A 23,015-nucleotide genomic window follows, 5' to 3' on the forward strand; every position below is an offset into this window, starting at 1 on the left:
GCACTAAGATCAGCCCCTGATTCTATGGGACGTCCCGCATGCATAATTCCAGTTATAGAATTGTAGAGTTGGAAGGGGCCCCTAAGGGTCATCTAGCCCAACCCCCCGCAACTCAGGAATCACAGCTTGTTGGGTCATGAAGCGGGTGCGGCAAGGAGCCGCTGTAAAGCCCTGGAAACCCTCCTTGGGGGCAGGGGGAGACCTTTTCCAACCACCCTGGCCTCCATGAGAGCTAGAAACTTGGCTTGTATGTTTTGAACAGCTAGAAACTTGGTCCATTTCTATACTGATAGCTGAAATACCCAGGGAACTGAATTAGGAACTTGGGAAGATGTTTCCTACTGCGTCAGACTGCCACTGGGATCCACTCTGTACGCCTCTGGAGGCGTTCCGTACCTGGAGGGGTTGCTTACCCATTTGTTTGTTTGAGGGCCACATCCTGCAGGTCCCCTGCGCCATCCTGGGATTGCGTACAGCCCTGGCTGCTCATGACCCACAGGTATAATAATAATAATAATAATAATAATAATAATAATATTCATACCCTGCCTATCTGGCTGAGTTTCCCCAGCCACTCTGGGCGGCTCCCAATCGAGTGTTAAAAAAAGTACAGCATTAAATATTAAAAACTTCCCTAAACAGGGCTGCCTTCAGATGTCTTTTGAAGATAAGACAGCTGCTTATTTCCTTGACATCTGAAGGGAGGGCGTTCCACAGGGCGGGTGCCACCACCAAGAAGGCCCTCTGTCTGGTTCCCTGTAACCTCACTTCTCGCAATGAAGGAACCGCCAGAAGGCCCTCGGAGCTGGACCTCAGTGTCCGGGCAGAACGATAGGGGTGGAGACGCTCCTTCAGGTATACAACCCCCTTTTCCCTGTTTCCTCAAGGATCAAGGAGACGGATGCTCAGAAGCTGAAGGAGGAATACCGGCGCCTGGTGGAAGGTCTGCGGGAGGCGAACGTCGCCCGCGAAACGGACGTCTATTTGGCCAACCCAGTGCTGCCCGACGAGGTCCTGCAAGGTGCTTGTGCCTCTTTCTGCAGCGGGAGGTGGGGAGCCTGTGGTGGTTGTCCCCCATTTAAGACAAGACTCCAGGCGAGGTGTGTTGGGACGCGGGTGGCGCTGTGGGTTAAACCGCAGAGCCTAGGACTTGCCGATCAGAAGGTCGGCGGTTCAAATCCCCGCGACGGGGTGAGCTCCGGTTGCTCGGTCCCTGTTCCTGCCAACCTAGCAGTTCAAAGTAGATAAATAGGTACCACTCCAGCGGGAAGGTAATTGGCGTTTCCGTGCACTACTCTGGTTCGCCAGAAGCGGCTTAGTCATGCTGGCCACGCGACCTGGAAGCTGTATGCCGGCTCCCTCGGCCAGTAAAGCGAGATGAGCGCCGCAACCCCAGAGTCGGCCACAACTGGACCTAATGGTCAGGGGTCCCTTTACCTTTACCTACTCCAGGTGAGGTGTACCCTTGGTTTGATCCAGCATTGACCCATTTCTCATTCTTGAAGAGGGTGGGGAGAGATTTGTTCTGGCTGCCCTGGGGCCTCCTGCCTGCTGGACTGGGCTGCCCCACAAGCGTAGCGGCAAAGGCCTGACCTGCCTTTCTCTCCCCTCATGGCAGAGGCCGTCCCGGGCAACATCCGGACCGCGGAGCACTTTGTGGGCTTCCTGAAACGCTTCCTGGAGTACTTGAAGTCCCGCTTGCGGGTTCATCACGTGGTCCAGGAAAGCCCCCCGTCGTTCCTGAAGGACATCTTCGAGAAGGTCTGCATTGAGCGCAAGCCCCTTCGGTAAGTGGGGGGTCAGGAGGGAGAATCTCCCACCCCCAAAAGCCAACCCCACCCTTCGTACCCTTGCTTGCACCCCAACCTGTGAGTGGTGTTTGACTCCAGGGCAGAGACGGCGGTGTCTTCAGGTTCTGTTTCCAGTTGTTTTACTGACGGTTTGTTAATTCTTTGATACAATTTATGTTTCAATGGTGAAGTTCTGCTGTGCTACTATTTATTGTGTGTAAACCACTTTGCCGACAAAGGTCTGTATAGTCCAGGGGTCTGCAACCTTTAAGACAAAAAGAGCCACTTGGACCCGTTTCCGAAGGGAAAAAAAACTGGGAGCCGCAAAACTCGTCATTATAAAAATAACTTTTTGGTCACTTTTTTATTATTTCTTTGTTTGACCCCTCAGAATTACTCCTCCTCATAGAAATAAACGTTAAATTAACAAGTTACCTTTTTGTGTGTGTGTGTTCTTCACTCCCCTTCAAAACAGTGATCAGCGTACATGCTCCCTTTCAATATAGCGGGCGGGCGGGAAGGTGACGTCAGGACGGTGCGTGACTAACGCACACACCGCCCCCATGCGACGTCACAGCCAGTACAGCGCCCGCCACAGTGGGGAGTGTCGGGGCGCACAATGCGCCTCCTCCCCTCGCTAGTATCCACCCCGGAGCCGCGGCAAAGGTGTAAAAGAGCCACATGCGGCTCCGGAGCCGCGGGTTGCAGACCCCTGGTATAGTTAAAGCCATGGTTTTCCCAGTAGTGATGTATGGAAGTGAGAGCTGGACCATAAAGAAGGCTGATTCCCCATCACTGTTCCTTCACACAAAGCTTCTCCCCCGAAGGCAACCCCTGCCTTCCTGCAAACTCGGGCTTTCCTTCCTTTTGCAGATTCTGTGCAGAGCGACTCCGCTCCCTTCTTCGAACACTGGAAATCGCCGACATCTCCGATTTCTCCCCCATCACGCTGATTTCCAATTTCGCCACCCTGGTCAGCACTTACTCCAAAGGTAAGGGAGACTTTCTGCGTCTGATAGGGTAGTTCGCGCCTTTAAAAAGCAAAACCCTTAGCTCTCTGGCAGTGGCTGTGTCTGAAAAGTTCAAATAGCAGCAGAGGTAACAACTGATTTGTGCAAGGCTTATGTTCCAGACCCTTGTGGATGTCAGTGGGGCCTGTGTAAGCCCCCTTTTGTGACTTTTTGGGTCACTTCCGGGTTTGGTGCATGTCTGCCAAATTGGTACACAAATCAGCCGTGGCCTGTAGACTGTTAACAGAGAAATCTGAGGGCTCCCTTGGACAAAAAACCAAGACACCAGCCAGGAATACCAGAGCAAAACAGCAGCCAGTAGGCTTGGTCTTTATTGAAGACTGTCGCAACAGGACTCCCACCTGCCACCAGGTGGAACAAGATGGAAGCCCCGAACAAAAGAGAACCCAAACTTTTATTAGCTGTTCATCCCCATGTTACACCCCCCCAAACTACATCATGGTTACATCATGAAAGGGGAGGTCTGGTGGCCGTAATCTGAGCATCCTGGACTCTGCCCCATGGTTCTCCTTGCCCTCCACCAAACACCTATCAAGTGTAACAAAAGAGATATTTTCATTTCCCTGTTTCCCAGCCAAGTTATCACATCCTTTTGTCTTCATCTGGGTTTGTAAGTCCTGGAATGGCTACCTGTCTGGCACTCAGGTATCAGGATGCCAGGGATTATCACTCAGGCAGAGGGGCTGCTGAGTAGCTGAGCTCACATGTCTATATGAATTTCTGAAGTTTCCCCAGTGAGCCAGTACAGAGATACATTTATCAGTGAATTCTTACATTTGGTATCGTTCAGCAAAGGCCCTTGGAATAGATAGGAAGAAACTGTGATGAAGTATTTTGTGGGGACAAATCACAAAAGTCACAAAAGTGATGGTGCTGATTTTGGTAGTGGGCTGCATGTGCATGATATCTGCTGGAGGGGCAACCCCCCCAACCTATACATAAATTCCTGCAACAAGACTAATATTAAAACTTTCATCGACTTTCTAAACATTTGGACAGGCTTGTCTAAACAAATACGTTCTGGACCAGCCACAGCTTCAGGATCAAGGGCGAGGGAAGCCCCACAGAGAGTGCATCGCACTCATCCAGTCTTGAAGTCGCCAGTGCCTGAACTGCTGTGTCCAGGCCTTGAAGCCACCAGGGGGCTCTCCTCTGTGCCACAGCCTGGAGGTGCGCTGGAGCAAAGCACGATGGTGCTCTCATGCGCTGAGGTCTGCTGCACCATCTCCTCAAGCCGAGAGGAGAAGGGGACGGGCTCCGTGTGTTTTTTGTCTGACGTTGCCACGGCATATAAATACCTCCTAAGTCTCTTAAGTTCTTAGCCCCAAGGATGAGTCAGTCCACCCGCCTTTAAGAAGCTTAATTCTTCCTCCTCGGCTCTCGGAAGGAAAGGTTTCTGGTGTCCTAGAAGCTTGGGCCTCAACTGGCTTGCAGGCCCAGGGCAAGAAATATTCCAGCCTGCAACACTTTCTGCATAAATCATAGATCTGGAAGGGACCCCAAGGGTCATCCAGCCCAACCCCAGGAATCACAGCTAACCCTGGAGCGTTAGCCACCCCGGGTTAGATCTTCAAGCTGCTTCTTCTGCAGTGAAAAGCTTAAAACAAAAAAACTGAGTAACATACAGTTTGTAAGAATATGGGAGATAAAACAACAGTTCATTTAAAGTAGGTAAAACGAACATTTAAAATGTCAAGCCCGGAAGCTTGAAATATGTTAGCAAAGTACTGCCTGGCTCTCAAACTTCCCCCCTGTAATAATAATAATAATAATAATTTTATTTATACCCCACCCTCCCCGGCCAGAGCCAGGTTCAGGGCAGCTAACACCAATAAAATCACAGTAAAAAACATAATAGGGAGACAGACCACGGCCGATTTGTGTACCAATTTAAAATACAGGTTAATATGCAATTTAAAATGCAGCGTCATTTTAAAAGTAGCCAAAGGAACAAAACCGTAAGGGGAGGGAAACATAAAGGTCAGACTGAGTCCAAACCAAAGGCCAGGCGGAACAGCTCCGTCTTTCAGGCCCTGCGGAAAGAAGTCAAGTCCCGCAGGGCCCTAGTCTCTTGTGACAGAGCGTTCCACCAAGTTGGGGCCAGTACTGAAAAGTCCCTGGCCCTAGTTGGGACCAACCTAGCCACCTTGCAACCTGGGACCTCCAAAGTGTTGTCATTTGAGGACCTTAAGGTCCTCCATGGGGCATACCGGGAGAGGCGGTCCTGTAGGTACATGGGTCCTAGGCCGCCTAGGGCTTTAAAGGTCAAAACCAGCACCTTAAACCTGATCCTGTACTCCACCGGGAGCCAGTGCAGTTGGTAAAGCACTGGATGAATGTGATCCCGCAGTGAGGACCCCGTAAGGAGGGCTAGAAGCTTGCATCCTTCCTTTATTCAAAGGAAAGCTGAGCCCTCTCTGGAATGGCCAATAATGCTGTATTGCTTTTAACACTCGATTGGGATCTGCTCAGAGTGGCTGGGGAAACTCAGCCAGATGGGCGGGGTATAAATAATAAATTATTATATATTATTATTATATAGGGAGATTAGCATCCTGATTTTGTGCATAATTTTTTGTTGATTGTGTGTGTGTGTATCTGTGTGTGTGCTCGTGCCAGATACCCAAACATCTTTGTTTAATTATCCCACCGCAGGTTTTACTATAATCATCGAACCGTTTGATGACCGAACTCCCACTATCACCAACCCCATCCTGCACTTCAGGTGAGCGCCATGAGGGCACCTGGGAAATCTAGAGGGCACCCAATTTTGGGGGGGGGGGATCCTTGGGTCCCTTTCTTCTCTAAAAAGATGCACAGGGGGGAGGCAGTGGTCAGTCTTGACGGACGACAGGTAACCCCAGGAGTCAACTGCCTGTCAACTGGAAGGTTATACAGTGATGCCTCGCAAGACGAAATTAATTCGTTCTGCGAGTTTTTTCGTCTTGCGGATTTTTCGTCTTGCGAAGCACGGTTTCCCAAAGTCTTCAAAATCACCAAAGTCTTCAAAAACCTCAAAAAAGGCTACCACACCGCGTGCTATGAGTTGCTCCTCGAAGTCACCCTGGGTATTAACGGTTTTAAGAAAAAGGAAACAAACTTGCAAGACGTTTTCGTTTTTCGTCTTGCGAAGCAAGCCCATAGGGAAATTCGTCTTGCGAAGCAACTCAAAAAACGAAAAACTCTTTCGTCTTGCGAGTTTTTTGTCTTGCGAGGCATTCGTCTTGCGAGGTACCACTGTATCTACTGTATTTTTTGCTCTATAAGACGCACCAGACCACAAGACGCACCTAGTTTTTGGAGGAGGAAAACAAGGAAAAAAATGTTCTGAATCTCAGAAGCCAGAACAGCAAGAGGGATCGCTGCGCAGCGAAAGCAGCAATCCCTCTTGCTGTTCTGGCTCCTGGAATAGCTGCACAGCCTGCATTTGCTCCATAAGACGCACCCCTTACTTTTTAGGAGGGAAAAAGTGAGTCTTATAGAGCAAAAAATACGGTATTTAATTTATTTATTTCCTAAAATTTATACACTGCTTGAATATTTCTTTAAAAAACACCTCAAAGCAGTTTTTAAAGGCAAGACGGTAAAATGACGATTGAGAAAAATCAATGACAATCATTAAGACTTCCCCAAAGTTAAAATAACAATAGGCTAAGAACAGATTAAAATTCACACCAGCTTTCTGAACGTTTAGAACCTTTGAAGTCAGCTCGTAAGCCAAAAGGGTTCCCAGAGCGGTTTGCATAAAAATAAGTCAAAACAAGAGCGTCTCTGCCCACAGACTTACAGTCTAAAAAACCCCCCACACACAACACACAAGGGAAAGGGATGAGGAGGGTAGAGGAAAGACTCAAACACCAATCATTAGACAGTTGCTCTTACAACGACCAGCTTGCAAGAGGCATTAGTGAGACTAGCCTTTCTCAACTTTGGGTCCTCAGCTTGAACTACGACTCCCATAATCCCTGACCACTGTCTAGGAATGACGGGAGTTGTAACCCCTCAAAATCCAGGGACTCAGACTTGATAAAGGCTGAGACAGACAATGGCTTTTGTGGGCCCCTCCCAATATTATTTTTCTTTTTCTGTGCTGGGTGTGTGCAGAATCTACCCCGTTTCCCTGTCTCAGTTTTTCTTGGAATCTTCCCCAATCCTGCACCGACCTGAGATGTTTTGAACCAGAACTTCCCGTGCGACGCTGGGGCTGACGGGAGTTATAGTTTGACAACATCCGGACGGCACCAGGTTGGGGAAGGTCGTAGTTGGGTGGAAATCAGAACGTCCTTTCGAGGCCAAAGCTATGTTTGCAAAATGTTGTTTTTTGAGGTTGGAGGATGGATGGCGGCCAACAGATTGAGGTTGAATCTTGACAAGACTGAAGTACAGGAGGGGACAGGAGGCGGACGGGTGTGGAGGACTCCCTGGTCCTGAATGGGGTAACTGTGCCCCTGAAGGAGCAGGTGCGCAGCCTGGGAGTCATTTTGGACTCACAGCTGTCCATGAAGGCGCAGGTCAATTCTGTGTCCAGGGCAGCTGTCTACCAGCTCCATCTGGTACGCAGGATGAGACCCTCCCTGCCCGCAGACTGTCTCGCAAGAGTGGTGCATGCTCTGGTTATCTCCCGCTTGGACTACTGCAATGCGCTCTACGTGGGGCTACCTTTGAAGGTGACCTGGAAACTAAAACTAATCCAGAATGCGGCAGCTAGACTGGTGACTGGGAGCGGCCACCGGGACCACATAACACCAGTCCTGAAAGACCTACGTTGGCTCCCAGTACGTTTCTGAGCAAAATTCACAATGTTGGTGTTGACCTTTAAAGCCCCAAACGGCCTCGATCCAGTATACCTGAAGGAGTGCCTCCACCCCCATCGTCCAGCCCAGACACTGAGGTCCAGTTCCGAGGGCCTTCTGGTGGTTCCCTCACTAAGAGGAGCCAAGTTACAGGGAACCAGGCAGAGGGCCTTCTCGGTGGTGGCACCCGCCCTCTGGAACACCCTCCCACCAGATGTCAAAGAGATAAACAACTATCTGACGTTTAGAAGACATCTGAAGGCAGCCCTCTTTAGGGAAGTTTTTAGTATTTACTGCTGTATTGTTTTTTACACTCGATTGGGAGCCGCCCAGAGTGGCTGGGGAAACTCAGCCAGATGGGCGGGGTATAAATAATAAATAATAATAATAATAATATTTAATTATTATTGAGGGGGCGGGAAGCCTGGGTGTTGCGAGGGGGTGGACTAGATGTCCCTTGGGTGTCCCGTCCAACAATTCTGTGATTCTCCCCAGCTGCATGGACGCCTCCATCGCTATCAAGCCGGTCTTTGAGAGGTTCCAGTCGGTCATTATCACCTCAGGAGTAAGTGTGGCCTTTTTACCGGGTCCATGAGGGTCCTCTTCCTGCAGGCCCAAACTGGTGTGAGTTTGTGTGTGTTTGCGTGAAAGAAAACTGTGATTTGTGGCCACATTTTCCACCCCAATTTCCTCCTCATTTCTGGTGCAGACCCTTTCACCGCTGGACATCTACCCCAAAATCCTGGACTTCAGGCCCGTCACCATGGCAACGTTCACCATGACCCTCGCCAGGACCTGCCTTTGCCCGATGGTGAGTGCGAGGAGATGGGGCAGTTGGCAGAGGGCTTTCCCCACAGTGCCAGGGCCGCCATCAGTCCAGAGGAGCAAAGGGTGAAGAGGCCATCTGCTTTCTTTAAGGGTCCGGACGCGGCCCCCCAACCTCCAAACCTTTGGGGCTGTTCACTGCCTCTCGGCCCAACCTTTCAGGGTTGTTGTTGTGAAGAGAGATGCCCCCTTTGAGATCCCTGGAGGAAAAAGCAGGGTACAAAGGCAATAAAATAAATGCCTTTTCGTCGGACGTTCCACCCCTAAAGGATTTTTTTGAGGTTCCCTTTCCTTCTGTAAAAAGAGGGGTGTTCGATTAATCAACCACCCAACTTCCCCCATTTCCTTGCCCCCCCCCAAAAACGGGCCGTTTCTCTAAATCCCCTTTCCCGTTTCAGATTGTGGGGAGAGGGAACGACCAGGTGACCATCAGCTCCAAGTTCGAGACGCGTGAAGACATTGGTAAGGAGGGGGAGCAGAATATTTGCCTTGCGTGGGCTTTGCACCCCACCCCTTCTTGCCTAAAATGCAAATTCACACCAAGCATTTTTAAAGGGCTTCAAACAGCCGTGGTTTCTCCCGCCACCACAAAGCATTCTGGGAGTTGTAGTTTGTTAAGGGCGCTGAAGCTCAACATCAAAAAACGAAGATCATGGCCACTGAGCCCATCACCTCCTGGCAAATAGAAGGGGAAGAAATGGAGGCAGTGAGAGATTTTACTTTCTTGGGCTCCATGATCACTGCAGATGGGGACAGCAGTCGCGAAATTAAAAGACGCCTGCTTCCTGGGAGGAAAGCAATGACAAACCTAGACAGCATCTTAAAAAGCAGAGACATCACCTTGCCAACAAAGGTCCGTATAGTTAAAGCTCTGGTTTTCCCAGTAGTGATGTATGGAAGTGAGAGCTGGACCATAAAGAAGGCTGATCGCCGAAGAATTGATGCTTTTGAATTCTGGTGCTGGAGGAGACTCTTGAGAGTCCCATGGATTGCAAGAAGATCCAACCTCTCCATTCTGAAGGAAATCAGCCCTGAGTGCTCACTGGAAGGACAGATCGTGAAGCTGAGGCTCCAATGCTTTGGCCACCTCAGGAGAAGAGAAGACTCCCTGGAAAAGACCCTGATGTTGGGAAAGATGGAGGGCCCAAGCAGAAGGGGACGACAGAGGACAAGATGGTGGGACAGTGTTCTCGAAGCTACCAGCATGAGTTTGACCAAACTGGGGGAGGCAGTGGAAGACAGGAGTGCCTGGCGTGCTCTGGTCCAGGGGATCACGAAGAGTCGGACACAACTAAACGACTAAACAACAGGGCGCTGTGAGTTCTAAGGCTCCCCTCGCAGAGCTACAGGGTGGTTTTAACAATCCGTCCCTATTCCTCACTCACAGGGAGCTTTGGGAATTGTAGTTCCCAGAGGGTCTCCTAACAAATCTCAGCGCCTTTCGCAAACTACAATTTCCAGGATTCTTTAGGGGAAAGATGCAGCTGTTTAAAGGGCTTTAAATTCCTGGCGCAGGAGCGGCCAGGAGTGAGAACGTGGTTGGGTCATGGGTCTCCTCTGCCCTCCTTCGCAGCAGGGGTTGACGGAGGGAAGGCTTCCTTGTGGCTCTCTCCCCAAAACGGTCCTTGATTTTCTCGCAGCCGTAATCCGCAACTACGGGAATCTGCTGCTGGAGATGTCAGCCATCGTCCCGGACGGCATCGTGGCCTTTTTCACCAGCTACCAGTACATGGAGAACATTGTGGCCTCGTGGTATGAGCAGGTACGTGCGAGTGTGCGCACATGCATGTTTGGGGATCGGGTCCGGGTCTTTGCTGCCGGCTGGGAGGCTACTGAGAGTGACCTTTAGAGGGTGGTCATTGGAAGCATTGGAAAATTGGGGGCAGAAAAAAGGAAGGAACGGGAACTTCCGGTCGGCGCCAGCGTTAATGGCGGTCCTCTTTCCGAGCTCCGGAGGAGGACTGCACTGCGAGTTCGGGTCTGACCCGCTACGGCAAGCGGGGGACCCCCAAAATCACAGGCACGAAAGCCTGAGAACAAGGAGACTCGGTGGGCACCAGAAGCGCCCCCCTTTACTGGGAAAGAGCCTTTTTAAAGGCTCCGGAACGGCATCGGGAGAGCGCGGTGCTGAGAGTCGTTACCCAGCCCGCAGTGTGAAGCCGCGTCGCCATTGACGGAGAGCGCCGATTCCTTCCTGCAAAATGAACTGAATTCAAAACCCCGTGAGTAGGACTGAACGATTACTGGAATTTAAAAAAAAATTAATTAGAAATTTGGCCGGAAACGGGGAAGGGTAAAATTAAGGAAGTCTGCCTTCCCCCGACTGCATGACAGATGAAAGCAACGAAAGAGAAAGAGCTGTATCTGTATGGAAATAACGATAGAATTGCTTAAGCCTGGCATTGGACTTAAACCCCCCTCTAGCAAGCAGGAGCAGAGGGGGGGAAAGTAACCTTATTAACCTGCATGATTTATTGAGAGAGGAAAGTTTCCAGCTGCCTTAATTCCTTTGATACGGTCTGCCAAAATAAGATACCAGGATAGAGACTTTAGAAACTTTAGAAATCTTTATAAGGATACATAGTGGATGTTCTACTTGATACAGAGTTTGGACTTTGCTGCCATAATATATCGGACTTTGACAGTTAAATCACGCAGAAAAACTGTTGCAGCATCTATATTGAACTTTCCTGGTTTCTTTGTTCCCTGCTTTTTGTTTCCTTCACTTGGGCATTATGTCTTGCTCCCTCTAGAGGGTAAGAAGTAACAATTGGAATAACAGAGTAAGACAGTGGGATTTTCCATTTGGGAACTGCTCCTGTGAGAACGTCCTTGGGACATGAGTGCCCCAGCAGACAAGATTACAACTAGAGCTAAAGCAAAACAACAACAACAAAAGAAAAGAGGTTCAATATCAAGTTTGACACAGACTGGAGCAGCTGCTCAGGAAAAAGCGACGGCTGCCTCCATGGATTCTATGACTCAGGCGTTACTCAAGATAAATCAATCCTTGGAAGCTCTGACAAAGCAGAGTACAGAGAACTCACAAAAACTAACAGAATTAACAGCAAGATTGGATCTTAATACGAAAAGTGTGACATCTAATACAGAATCTATAAATAAATTGATTGAAGAGAACTCTGCTACACGTAAAATTGCAGAGGACGCCAGAAAGACTGCTGAAGAGACACAGGAAAAATTAGAACCGATTTCGAAAAAAGTCTATGAACATGATCTGGCGTTGTCCTTGATGGAATTACAGAGAAAGGAGAGAAACCTGAAATTAAGACTAATTCCCGAGAGTGAAGGGGACAGCCTTGTCGAGTTCCTTACACAAGAGTTTACTGACTGTTGGCAGGAAGATTTGAAGGAGGAAGAATTTAAGATAATAACAGCATTCAGATTGGGCAGAAGACAGAGTAGAAAAACTCCAAGGGATTGCCTGATTACTCTCAGATCCAAGGAAGAAAGAGACAAAATATTAAAACTACATTATCAAAAGGCCTTGGAGATTGAAAATTCACCTATACAAATTTTTAAAGACATCCCTAAACAAATCTTGGAGGTGAGAACCTTCTATAAAGATCTGGTCTACCTGTTGAAGAAGAACAACATCCTCTTTAGGTGGGAGTTCCCACAAGGACTGTCCTTTAATTACAAGGGAAAGAAGGTGAAAATAAAGACAATTCAAGATAAAGAGAAGTTTTTGGAGAGAAACCACGAGGATTTACAGAAGGGAACGGTTGACCCAATTTCGGAACAGAGGAGAGCAGTAGATATTCTGAACTTATCGTTTGGACTTAAACCACCACCATCAGAGGAAGAGCAACAACTTGGAGCAGTAGGAGGAGTAACTGAGAAATAACAAGATGGCCCTGCAACTCCTTAGTTGGAATTGCAATGGGCTCAACATGCCTTTGAAGAGACGCCAAGTATTTCATATTTTGAGAAGAGAACAATTGGACTTGATCTGTCTGCAAGAAACCCATGTGACCAGGGTACATAGGAAATTACTTATTAACAAAAGATTAGGACAAGAATTTATTTCATCGGACAAAGTTAAGAAAAGAGGAGTAGTGATCTATGTAAAAGAGAAATGGGCCCCAAAAATGATGTTTAAAGATGAACAAGGAAGATACCTGGCAGTTGAAATACAAGTACAAGGAGAAAAATTCTTAGTAGTTGGAGTTTATGCACCAAACGAAGGCAAGGCGGATTTTTTTAAGAAGCTCCATGAAACTCTGATGGACTATTTGGATTATAATGTAATACTTATGGGAGATATGAATGGCCTAGTTTCTATAAATATGGACAAGGCACAAAGACTGACAATTTCCAAGGAAGGGAGACTTCCGAAGACCTTCTTTGAAATGACTGAAAATATGGACTTGATAGACATTTGGAGAACAAGGAACCCTCTCGAGAGAGAGGGAACTTTTTTCTCTCAAGCAATGACGACCTGGACCAGAATCGATCAAATCTGGATTACTAGTGGGATGGCTCCAAAGATTAAGAAAATAGAAATCTGCCCAAAGACTTGCTCCGACCATAACGCCGTGAAGATGGAGATGAAAATTACAACAACTGGTCAATTCAGATGGAGGATGAATGACACCTTGTTTCGAGATGAGGAGATCCACAGAAAGGCCCAAAAAACTTTAAAGGACTATTTTGAAATAAATTTAAAGGCTGATGTAGAAAAAAGAGTGATCTGGGACGCAAGTAAAGCTGTGATGCGAGGATTTTTAATTCAACAAAATTCAATAAAAAAGAGAAAGCAAAACGAGAAGAAGGAAAAGATCTTGGAAAAGATAAAAGAAGAAGAGAAGAAATTAAGATCAAAACCAAAGTCCCAGGAGATTTTGAGAGAGATTAAGTTATATCAAACACAATATATGGAATTGATGAATCAAGAGATTGAGTGGAAGATAAAGCAAATGAGACAAAAGACATTTGAATCTGCAGATAAATGTGGTAAACTTCTGGCTTGGCAATTGAAGAAAAGACAGAAACTAAATACAGTCACAAATCTAGAAGTGGATGGAAAGAATATATCTAAACCCAACGAGATCAGAAACTGTTTCTTGAGTTATTTCAAAAAACTATACTCACAAGGATCACAGAATGAAGAGGACATAGATGAATTCATTAAAAAATATGGATTACAAAAAATCTCTCATCAAAGTAAGGTGGATCTAAACCAGAGAATAACAGAACAAGAGATAGAGGGTGCCATTCAGAGCATGCAATTGGGCAAATCTCCAGGACCAGATGGACTGACTTCCAGATACTACAAAGCTTTGAAGGAGTGGTTAGTTCAACCGTTAAAGGAAGTCTGTAACGAGATTTTAGAGGGGAAAAGGGCGCCAGAATCGTGGAAAGAAGCTTATATTACACTCATACCAAAGACAGAGACTGAAAAGACTCAACTCAAGAACTACCGCCCAATATCACTACTTAATGTGGATTACAAAATCTTTGCAGGCATTTTGGCAAAAAGATTGAAAAGAGTGTTGATGGAGAAGATTAATAAGGACCAAGCAGGCTTTCTCCCAAAAAGGCATTTATCAGATAATGTGAGGAATATAATAGACATTTTGGAACTATTGGAGGTGAATATAAACACTAAAGCAGTGCTGATATTTGTGGACGCGGAGAAAGCCTTTGACAATATTTCTTGGAGTTTTATGAAAAAGAATCTTCATGGGATGGGGGTAGGCCAAGGATTTGAGAATGGTATGGGTGCGATATACTCTGAACAAAAAGCTAAGTTGATTGTAAACAATGTGATAACTGAAGAATTCAAGATAGAAAAAGGGACACGACAGGGGTGCCCAATTTCCCCATTGCTTTTTATTTCTGTTCTGGAGGTGTTGCTAAATATGATTAGAGATGACCAGCAGGTTAAAGGTGTACAGGTCGGAGCTAAACATTACAAGTTAAGGGCCTTCGCAGATGACTTAGTACTAACTTTACAAGAGCCAGACACTAGTACAAAAAGGGTGTTGGAGATAATTCAACAATTCGGCCAGGTAGCCGGATTCAAACTGAACAAACAAAAGACTAAAGTCTTAGAAAAAAACTTAACAGCTATGGAGAAGGAGAAATTTCAAGAAGAGACAGGTTTGACAGTGGTTAAGAAGGTGAAATACCTAGGGGTTCACTTGACATCTAAAAATTTGAACTTGTATAAAGACAACTATGAAAAATGTTGGTCAGAAATTAAAAAAGATCTAGAAATATGGTCAAATTTGAAATTGTCAATGTTAGGCCGAATTGCAGTTATCAAGATGAACGTACTGCCTAGAATGTTATTTTTGTTTCAAACTTTGCAGATTCTTGACAAGATGGACTGTTTCAAGAGGTGGCAGAAAGATATTTCGAAATTTGTCTGGCAGGGCAAAAAGCCCAGAATAAAATTTAAAGTACTTACAGATGTAAAAGAAAGAGGGGGATTTGCCCTGCCGGACTTAAAATTGTACTATGAAGCAGCAGCGTTTTGCTGGCTGAAAGAGTGGATGCTCCTCGAGAACACAGATATCTTGGACTTAGAAGGTTTCAATAATACATTTGGTTGGCATGCATATCTATGGTATGATAAAATCAAAGTGCATAGGGCCTTTAAAAATCACATTGTCAGAAAAGCGTTATTTAATGTTTGGATAAGATATAAAGACTTGTTGGAAAACAAAACCCCTAGATGGTTGTCATCCTTGGAGGCTAAGGCATTGAAGAAACTCAATATGGAGGCCGAATGGCCAAAGTATTGGGAAATCTTGGAACAAGATGGAGATAAATTGAAATTGCAGAGTCATGAGAAATTGAAACCTAAAGTAAGAGATTGGCTCCATTATTATCAAATAATGGAGGTCTACAAACAAGATAGGAAAATTGGCTTCCAGGTGGAGAAATCAAAATTAGAAACTGAATTGTTAGAACCCAATACCAAGAATTTGTCAAGAATGTATAACTTGCTGCTGAAATGGAATACACAAGATGAAACAGTTAAATCGGCTATGATTAAGTGGGCACAGGACATTGGTCATAATATTATGTTTGCTGACTGGGAATGGTTGTGGAACACCGGTATAAAATTTACGGCATGTAATGCCTTAAAGGAAAATGTTATGAAAATGATCTACAGGTGGTACATGACCCCAGTCAAGCTAGCAAAAATTTATCATTTGCCTGATAATAAGTGTTGGAAGTGTAAAGAAACTGAAGGTACTTTCTATCACCTTTGGTGGACGTGCCCGAAGATTAAGGCCTTCTGGGAAATGATATATAATGAAATGAAAAAGGTACTTAAATGTACTTTCCCTAAGAAACCAGAAGCCTTTCTCTTGGGCATTGTCGGCCAATTGGTGTCAAAGAGAGATAGAATTTTCTTTATGTATGCTACGACGGCAGCAAGAATACTCATCGCAAAGTATTGGAAGACACAAGACCTACCCACCGTGGAAGAATGGCAGATGAAAGTGATGGACTATATGACACTGGCTGAGATGACTGGCAGAATCCGTGATCAGAGGAAAGAGACGGCGGAAGAGGACTGGAAGAAATTTAAAATTTATCTTAAGAGCTATTATAAAATTGATGAATGCTAAAATGCCGAGGTGCTGAGAGAAAAAGGGAAACAGTGACATAAGATTAAGTTAGAGAAAAGACTAAGAGGACATATATTTGATAAAATTGCTCAGAAGCTGCTGAAATAATTTTGCAAACAGGGATGCAGAAAGGGGAGGTATGGGGGAGTCCGAGAAACGAAGGTTATGGAAAAAAGGTTATGAAATTATACATGTTTGTTTGTCTTTTTATTTGTTTGTATTGTTTAAAAAATGTTGTAAAACCAATAAAAATCTATATAAAAAAAAAAAGAAAAAAGGAAGGAACGCACTGCCAAGTTAAACTGTGGAACTCCCTGCCACAAGGATGGCCTCTGACCGAATCCTCTCTTTGAGCCGTCTCTCGGTCTGTTACAGCTTCTTCTGGGAGGGAGTTCCACAGTCTAACCACCTGCTGCATGAAGAAGCCTTGTGACTTTTTGAATTTCACGCACTCCCCCCCCCCGTTTTTTCTCTCCGGCCGCTGCAGGGGATCCTAGAGAACATCCAGCGCAACAAACTCATCTTCATCGAGACGCAGGACGGAGCGGAGACGAGCATGGCCCTTGAGAAGTACCAGGAGGTGAGCCGCCAGCGGGACGCAGTGGCAGGCAGTTCCCCTGGTGAACAGTGAGGCAGGGTTAATAAGCAGTGACCTCGAAGTACTCACCATTACTGAATGAAATCCCCCCTGTTCGTTTTACCAGCCCAGTTTATTTATTTCAAATGTTTGAAAACTTACTTTATTTTTGAAGAAATCTCTGAGCCATGTAAAAACATTAGAACAGTTAACAGTACCGTTAAAATAGGATTCATTGAGGATTAAGTGAATTAAGAAGAATGGAAATGCAGGTGTAATTGATGATGGAGTCATCTGTTTTGATTGTACCTTATAGCAAACAACGACCGCCGTAAGGGAAGAAATAAGAGTTAAATTTATTGTGCTTTAAAGGAGTTAATCTGAATCCTGAAATACTGTTCCTGACCAGGGTGTGTTTAGTACCGTATTTTTCCCTCTATAACACGCAGATTTTTTCTCCTAAAAAGTAAGGGGAAATGTCTATGCGTGTTATTGAGCGAATGTGTGGTCCCTGGAGCCAACTGGCCCGAGTGCATCACACATTTTCTTCGAGGGTCGTCTTCGTTGCAGTCAGCAGAAGCCAGGGAAGTGCTTGCTAGGAGGTTTGGCCACTCTGCAGCGTGACTGTGTGTTTGCTAGTGTGTGTGCTTTGTGAGTGTGTGGTTTGCCTGTGCTTGGAGGGAGTGAGAGAGTGACTGACGGCTCCATCTTCTCCTGCAATTTGCCATTTAAAAAATTGGAAGCAGCGGGGCAGTAAAAACCACCTCCGAAAGCCCCATTTTTCCCTTCTAAGGCTGCAGCTTGGCTTTGGGAGCCCTGAACCCCTGCCTTGTTCTTGAGGGATCTTTGAGGTTTTCCCTTTCGCTTTAACCCAGCCCCCTTATTTTACCAGTTTATCTTCATTCTCGGTGTGGTAAACTGATTGCAGGCAGCCGAGCCTCCCGAGAGAGAAAGCTGTTGCTTTCCTGCATTCTGCCTCAGGGTCTTACTGCCCACCCTCTTCTGTTTCGTTACTGTGTTTGCTCAAACGGAACAGAGCAGAGAAAACCCCTCTCCTCCAGGCAAGCAGAGGGGAAAGCAGAGCGTCCTTCCTTCTACCGTAATTCCTCTCCGTGCTCCGGTGCTGCTGCTGCTGCATCTAGGGACTCGCAGGCAACATGCAGGTGGGGGGGGGGGGAGAGAGAGAGAGAGAGAGAGAGAGAGAGAGAGCTAGCTGGGTGGGTGGCTGGAGGAACTTTTGCCTTCCTTTCCTCCCTCCGGTAAAATCCCTCTCCTGCATTCTTAGCCAGCTGCTTCTCCGCACACCCCTCTCGGTGCTCCTTGTCCCTTCTATGTTTTTCCTTCCCTCCCCACTTAAAACGTGGTTACAAAGCACGGATCCACATGGATCCTCAGGATCTTTGTATTGGGTCACCCCAAATTCACCATCAGATCACATAGCATGTCCATGGCTATAGCCTGCACCAAAAAAATCACCCACCCACTGTTGCCTGGGGCCGCAATGGTGCAAAAACGTGATTACAAAGCACAGATCCACATGGATTCTTAGGATTTTTGCATTGGGCTACCCCAAACTCACCGTCAAATCACATGTCTGTGGCCACAGTATGAACCACAAAAATCATACATCCACTGTTTCATTCAGAATTTTTTTTTTCTTGTTTTCCTCCTCTAAAAACTATGTGCGTGTTATGGTCAGGTGCGTGTTATCGAGCGAAAAATACAGTAATTTACATTAATACTCTAATGAGTGAAACTTTTGGAGCAGAGTTTGGTATGGAATATCTGTCTTAGCTAGCTAAACAATATCCTCAAAACAAAAATATAAAACCAGTAAAACAGTAGTATAAAATCATATAAAAATGGGGATTGACGAAATCCAATCTTACGGTTAAGGGAAAGTCTGGGCAAGAAGATTCAGGTGTGGCAGAATATTCATTCTGCCTTTATAATAAATTGATCTTTCAGCGTGGCAGGAACCAAACTGTGGAACTCCCCGTTGATGTCAGGCTGGCACCATCACTGAACTGTTTTCGGTGCCTGCTATAAACACTGTTTTCGTTCTGGCAAGCAAACCAAGATATGTAGAATGCTGACATAAATCCAGGGGGAAAATCAGGGCAAAATTATTCCCCCCTCAAGTGATGGCCGCCATGTGGACGAACTGGCCGGATTTTGCAATGCGTGTCTTGTCTCTTCCTTGCCAGGCCTGCGAAAACGGACGGGGAGCCATTTTGCTGTCTGTGGCCAGGGGGAAGGTCTCTGAAGGGATCGACTTCGGTGAGTACCTCTGCCTGCCCTCTCCTAATTTTCTCAAGCAATTCCTCTCATCTCTGTCTCTTTCTCTTCCAGAGAGAAAAAAGGAAGAGATTTAAGCATGTAGACTAGAAACTTAGAACATGGGCAGGCAAACTAAGGCCCGGGGGCCGGATCCGGCCCAATCGCCTTCTAAATCTGGCCCGGGGATGGTCCGGGAATTAGCGTGTTTTTACAGGAGTAGAATGTGTGCTTTTATTTAAAATGCACCTCTGGGTTCTTTGTGGGGCATAGGAATTCGTTCATTTCCCCCCCCCCCTTCAAAATATAGTCCAGCCCCCCGCAAGGTCTGAGGGACAGTGGACTGGCCCCCTGCTGAAAAGGTTTGCTGACTCCTGACTTAGAAGATGACACACACACAGGGAAGCACAGCAGATATTAGCTTCAGGGAGGCAAGATGCCACTGTGAGTGTGGTTACTGGGGCCCGACAACCGAAGGTGCTTGCTGCCTTCACACCCTCCAGGATGCTGGACCAGATGGGCGAGGGGCCTCATCCAGCAGGGATCTTGTTGGAATCATAGAATTGTATAGTTGTAAGGGACGCGGGTGGCGCTGTGGGTTAAACCACAGAGCCTACCACTTGCCGATCAGAAGGTCGGCGGTTCGAATCCCCGCGACGGGGTGAGCTCCCGTTGCTCGGTCCCTGCTCCTGCCAACCTAGCAGTTCGAAAGCACGTCAAAAGTGCAAGTAGATAAATAGGTACCGCTCCGGCGGGAAGGTAAACGGTGTTTCCGTGCACTGCTCTGGTTCGCCAGAAGCAGCTTAGTCATGCTGGCCACATGACCCGGAAGCTGTACGCCAGCTCCCTCGGCCAGTAAAGCGAGATGAGCGCCACAACCCCAGAGTCGCCCACGACTGGACCTAATGGTCAGGGGTCCCTTTACCTTTTAAGGGACCCTAAGGGGTCATCTAGCCCAACCTCATTCAATGACGCAAGAATTGCAGCTAAAGGATCCCTGGCAGGTGGCCGTCTACCTCCCTGCTGTAAAACCTCCAAGGGACAATGGAATCATAGCATCGTATCGTTGGAAGAGACCCCCAGAGCCCATCTAGTCCAACCCCCCCCCCCCCGGAATCTCAGCCACTGCATGTCATTCAACCCAGTTTAGATTTGTGTCCTTCTCCGCAGTCCACCACTACGGGAGAGCCGTGATCATGTTTGGCGTGCCCTACGTCTACACCCAGAGCCGAATTCTGAAGGTGAGTCCGGTGTCTCCTCTCTGCCTGCGCATTCAAGCTGGGCTCCCTGCCTCCTTCCTCCGTCTTGGCTCCAGAGCAGGTGATTCCCAGGAGCCGCCTCCTCGAGGCAGCGCGACTCTCCTGGGGCTCCACCGGCGCACAACAAACCTTGGCGTCTCCTGGATACGGGGAGGGCGAAGAGGATGTCTCTTCCCAGCTCCTCTTCTGCTGAGCTGGAGGTGGGAATTTCTGTACAGCAAGCAAGGAGGGGAAACTGTTGTGAGACACACACACACACACACACACACACACACACACATATATATAACTTCAGATATGCAGAAAGAACCTTTTATTGAGGGTGAAAGAGGAGAGCGCAAAATATGGTCTGAAGCTCAACATCAAAAAAACGAAGATCATGGCCACTGGGCCCATCACCTCCTGAAGGGGAAGAAATGGAGGCAGTTAAGAGATTTTACTTTCTTGGGCTCCATGATCACTGCAGATGGTGACAGCAGCCACGAAATTAAAAGACACCTGCTTCTTGGGAGAAAAGCATTGACAAACCTAGACAGCATCTTAAAAAGCAGAGACATCATCTTGCCGACAAAGGTCCGTATAGTTAAAGCTATGGTTTTCCCAGTAGTGATGTATGGAAGTGAGAGCTGGACCATAAAGAAGGCTGATCGCCGAATAATTGATCCTTTTGAATCCTGGTGCTGGAGGAGACTCTTGAGAGTCCCATGGACTGCAAGAAGACCAAACCTCTCCATTCTGAAGGAAATCAGCCCTGAGTGCTCACTGGAAGGACAAATCCTGAAGCTGAGGCTCCAATACTTTGGTCACCTCCTAAGAGAAGACTCCCTGGAAAAGATCCTTCTTTATGGTCCAGCTCTCACTTCCATACATCACTACTGGGAAAACCATAGCTTTAACTATGCAGACCTTTGTTGGCAAGGTGATGTCTCAAGAAGATGAACTATGTACTGCTTAAAGAAGAGCTTTGATGGCAGCCTTCACCAGGAAGGGGCTGGTGGGAGTTGTAGTCCAAAAGAGCCAGAGGGTGCCTGGTTGGCAAGGCTGTGTACATGTTGGGATGTCGCCGGCCCCATGCCCAGAGCTAAAACCCCTGGCAGAGAGTCTGGGATCTGAATTGGCTTACTTGATCCCAATTAAGTCAGATTAAGGAGCCGTCGGCCTGCTTCTAGTAAAGAAATAAGCTTTCAGGAGAGACCTAGCGCTGTCAAAATCCCAGCCCAGGATTTTGCTGTATTTTCCTTTGTTGTATTTAAACGGCTTCTTGGAGAAGGGTTAGGCCACTGGTTCACAAAGATTTTGGGGGGACCCTGCCCCCTTGGTTCCATACACTCATCCCCTGTGCCCCCAACGCTGTAAAAATGCACTGGGGATACCAGCAAATGGAGGTGGGGAGACTAGCTCTTGGGCCCGGATCCTGCTCACTGGTTTTCCATGTTGGGCATCTTCTGGTCGCCCCCCCCCCCCCGTGAGCACATGATGCTGAACTAATGATGATGATGATGATAAAACAACAACAACAACAATAATAATAATATTTTATTTATACCCCGCCCTCACAACAACAACAACAACAATAATAATAATATTTTATTTATACCCCGCCCTCCCCAGCCAAGACCGGGCTCAGGGCGGCTAACACCAGGTATAAAAACAATTGATTAAAATACAACTTAAAAACAAGATTAAAATGCAGCCTCATTTCAGTAGAAACTCAGATCAAAAATTTTTGGGGGATGAAATCCAGACTGGTCCTACATGGGCCAGAAAAAAGCCAGGGAAGTCCCCAAATAGGAGTTCCATCACAGAAGGAAAAAGGAAAGAGGGAAAGGGGATCAAGTTGATTCCAAGCCAAAGGCCAGGCAGAACAACTCTGTCTTCCAGGCCCTGCGGAAAGAAATCAGATCCTGCAGGGCCCTGGTCTCATGAGAAAGAGCGTTCCACCAGGCCGGAGCCATCACTGAAAAGGCCCTGGCTCTGCCTGAGGCTAATCTGACTTCCTTAGGACCCGGGACCTCTAGGGCGTTGCTATTTATGGACCTTAAGGTCCTCTGTGGGGCATACCAGGAGAGGCGGTCCCATAGGTCATTATAACTAGATGGGTCATTGGCTTGATCCAGCATCTTACAGCTTTATTTAAGTCTGCATGACCTACCAAGAAAGACAACAGCACAGCAAAATTCAAAACCATTGCAATGAGCTGCGCTTCTATTCTAACGTCAACAAACACCATACAGTGGACCCTCTGGATACGGATTTAATTCATTCCGGTGGTCCATGCGCACCCTGAAAAATCCGTATCCAGAGGCACTGCTTCTGCGCATGCACGAGCAGGGAAACCCGGGAAAATGCTTCCGGGTTTGCCGCTTTTGCAACCCGACGTTTACGTTACTCGAGAGTAACCTAACCCGAGGGTCTACTGTATGGCGGAATCTGTTCAACAAGACATGCCACAATGCCAACTTTTCAAAGTCTGAAAGTCAGTTCCAGCGCCTCCCCCTGTGTCTTATCAATATCTTTCTTAAATTGTGGCGCCCAGAATTGGACGCAGTATTCCAGGTGTGAATCTGACCAAGGCGGACGGAATAGAGCCTGTTGCTTTCCTTGATCTGGACACGGTTGCAGCTGAGAATAGCTGGATAGTAGCTTTGGTGAATACCTGATGTTTTCATCCCCCCAAAAGTTTTTGATTTGAGTTTCCATTGAAACGAGGCTGCGTTTTAATGTTGTATTTTAATCTTGTTTTTAAGTTGTATTTCAATCAATTTGTTTTTATATCGGTTGTTAGCTGCCCTGAGCCTGGTCTTGGGCAGGATATAAATAAAATTTATTATTAGCATTAGCATTAGCGTTCTTTGC

The 23,015-nt window shown here is 46.9% G+C and overlaps 1 protein-coding gene across 1 annotated transcript in view; it reads left to right on the top strand.

Annotated features, from left to right (window-relative positions):
• Window positions 1-23,015, top strand: part of ERCC2 (ERCC excision repair 2, TFIIH core complex helicase subunit) — a 38,458-nt gene that overhangs the window by 14,156 nt on the left and 1,287 nt on the right. Inside the window, exons 10-20 of the mRNA XM_081018735.1 lie at window positions 888-1,021; window positions 1,619-1,787; window positions 2,664-2,782; window positions 5,477-5,546; window positions 8,110-8,179; window positions 8,324-8,425; window positions 8,838-8,901; window positions 10,080-10,201; window positions 16,534-16,626; window positions 18,831-18,903; window positions 20,071-20,141. Coding sequence (XP_080874861.1) covers window positions 888-1,021; window positions 1,619-1,787; window positions 2,664-2,782; window positions 5,477-5,546; window positions 8,110-8,179; window positions 8,324-8,425; window positions 8,838-8,901; window positions 10,080-10,201; window positions 16,534-16,626; window positions 18,831-18,903; window positions 20,071-20,141 — 1,087 coding nt within the window. The remainder of the gene's footprint in view (window positions 1-887; window positions 1,022-1,618; window positions 1,788-2,663; window positions 2,783-5,476; window positions 5,547-8,109; window positions 8,180-8,323; window positions 8,426-8,837; window positions 8,902-10,079; window positions 10,202-16,533; window positions 16,627-18,830; window positions 18,904-20,070; window positions 20,142-23,015) is intronic.

This window comes from Podarcis pityusensis (assembly GCF_964106645.2).
Source record: "Podarcis pityusensis genome assembly, chromosome: 8".
Classification (NCBI taxonomy): Eukaryota; Metazoa; Chordata; class Lepidosauria; order Squamata; family Lacertidae; genus Podarcis; species Podarcis pityusensis.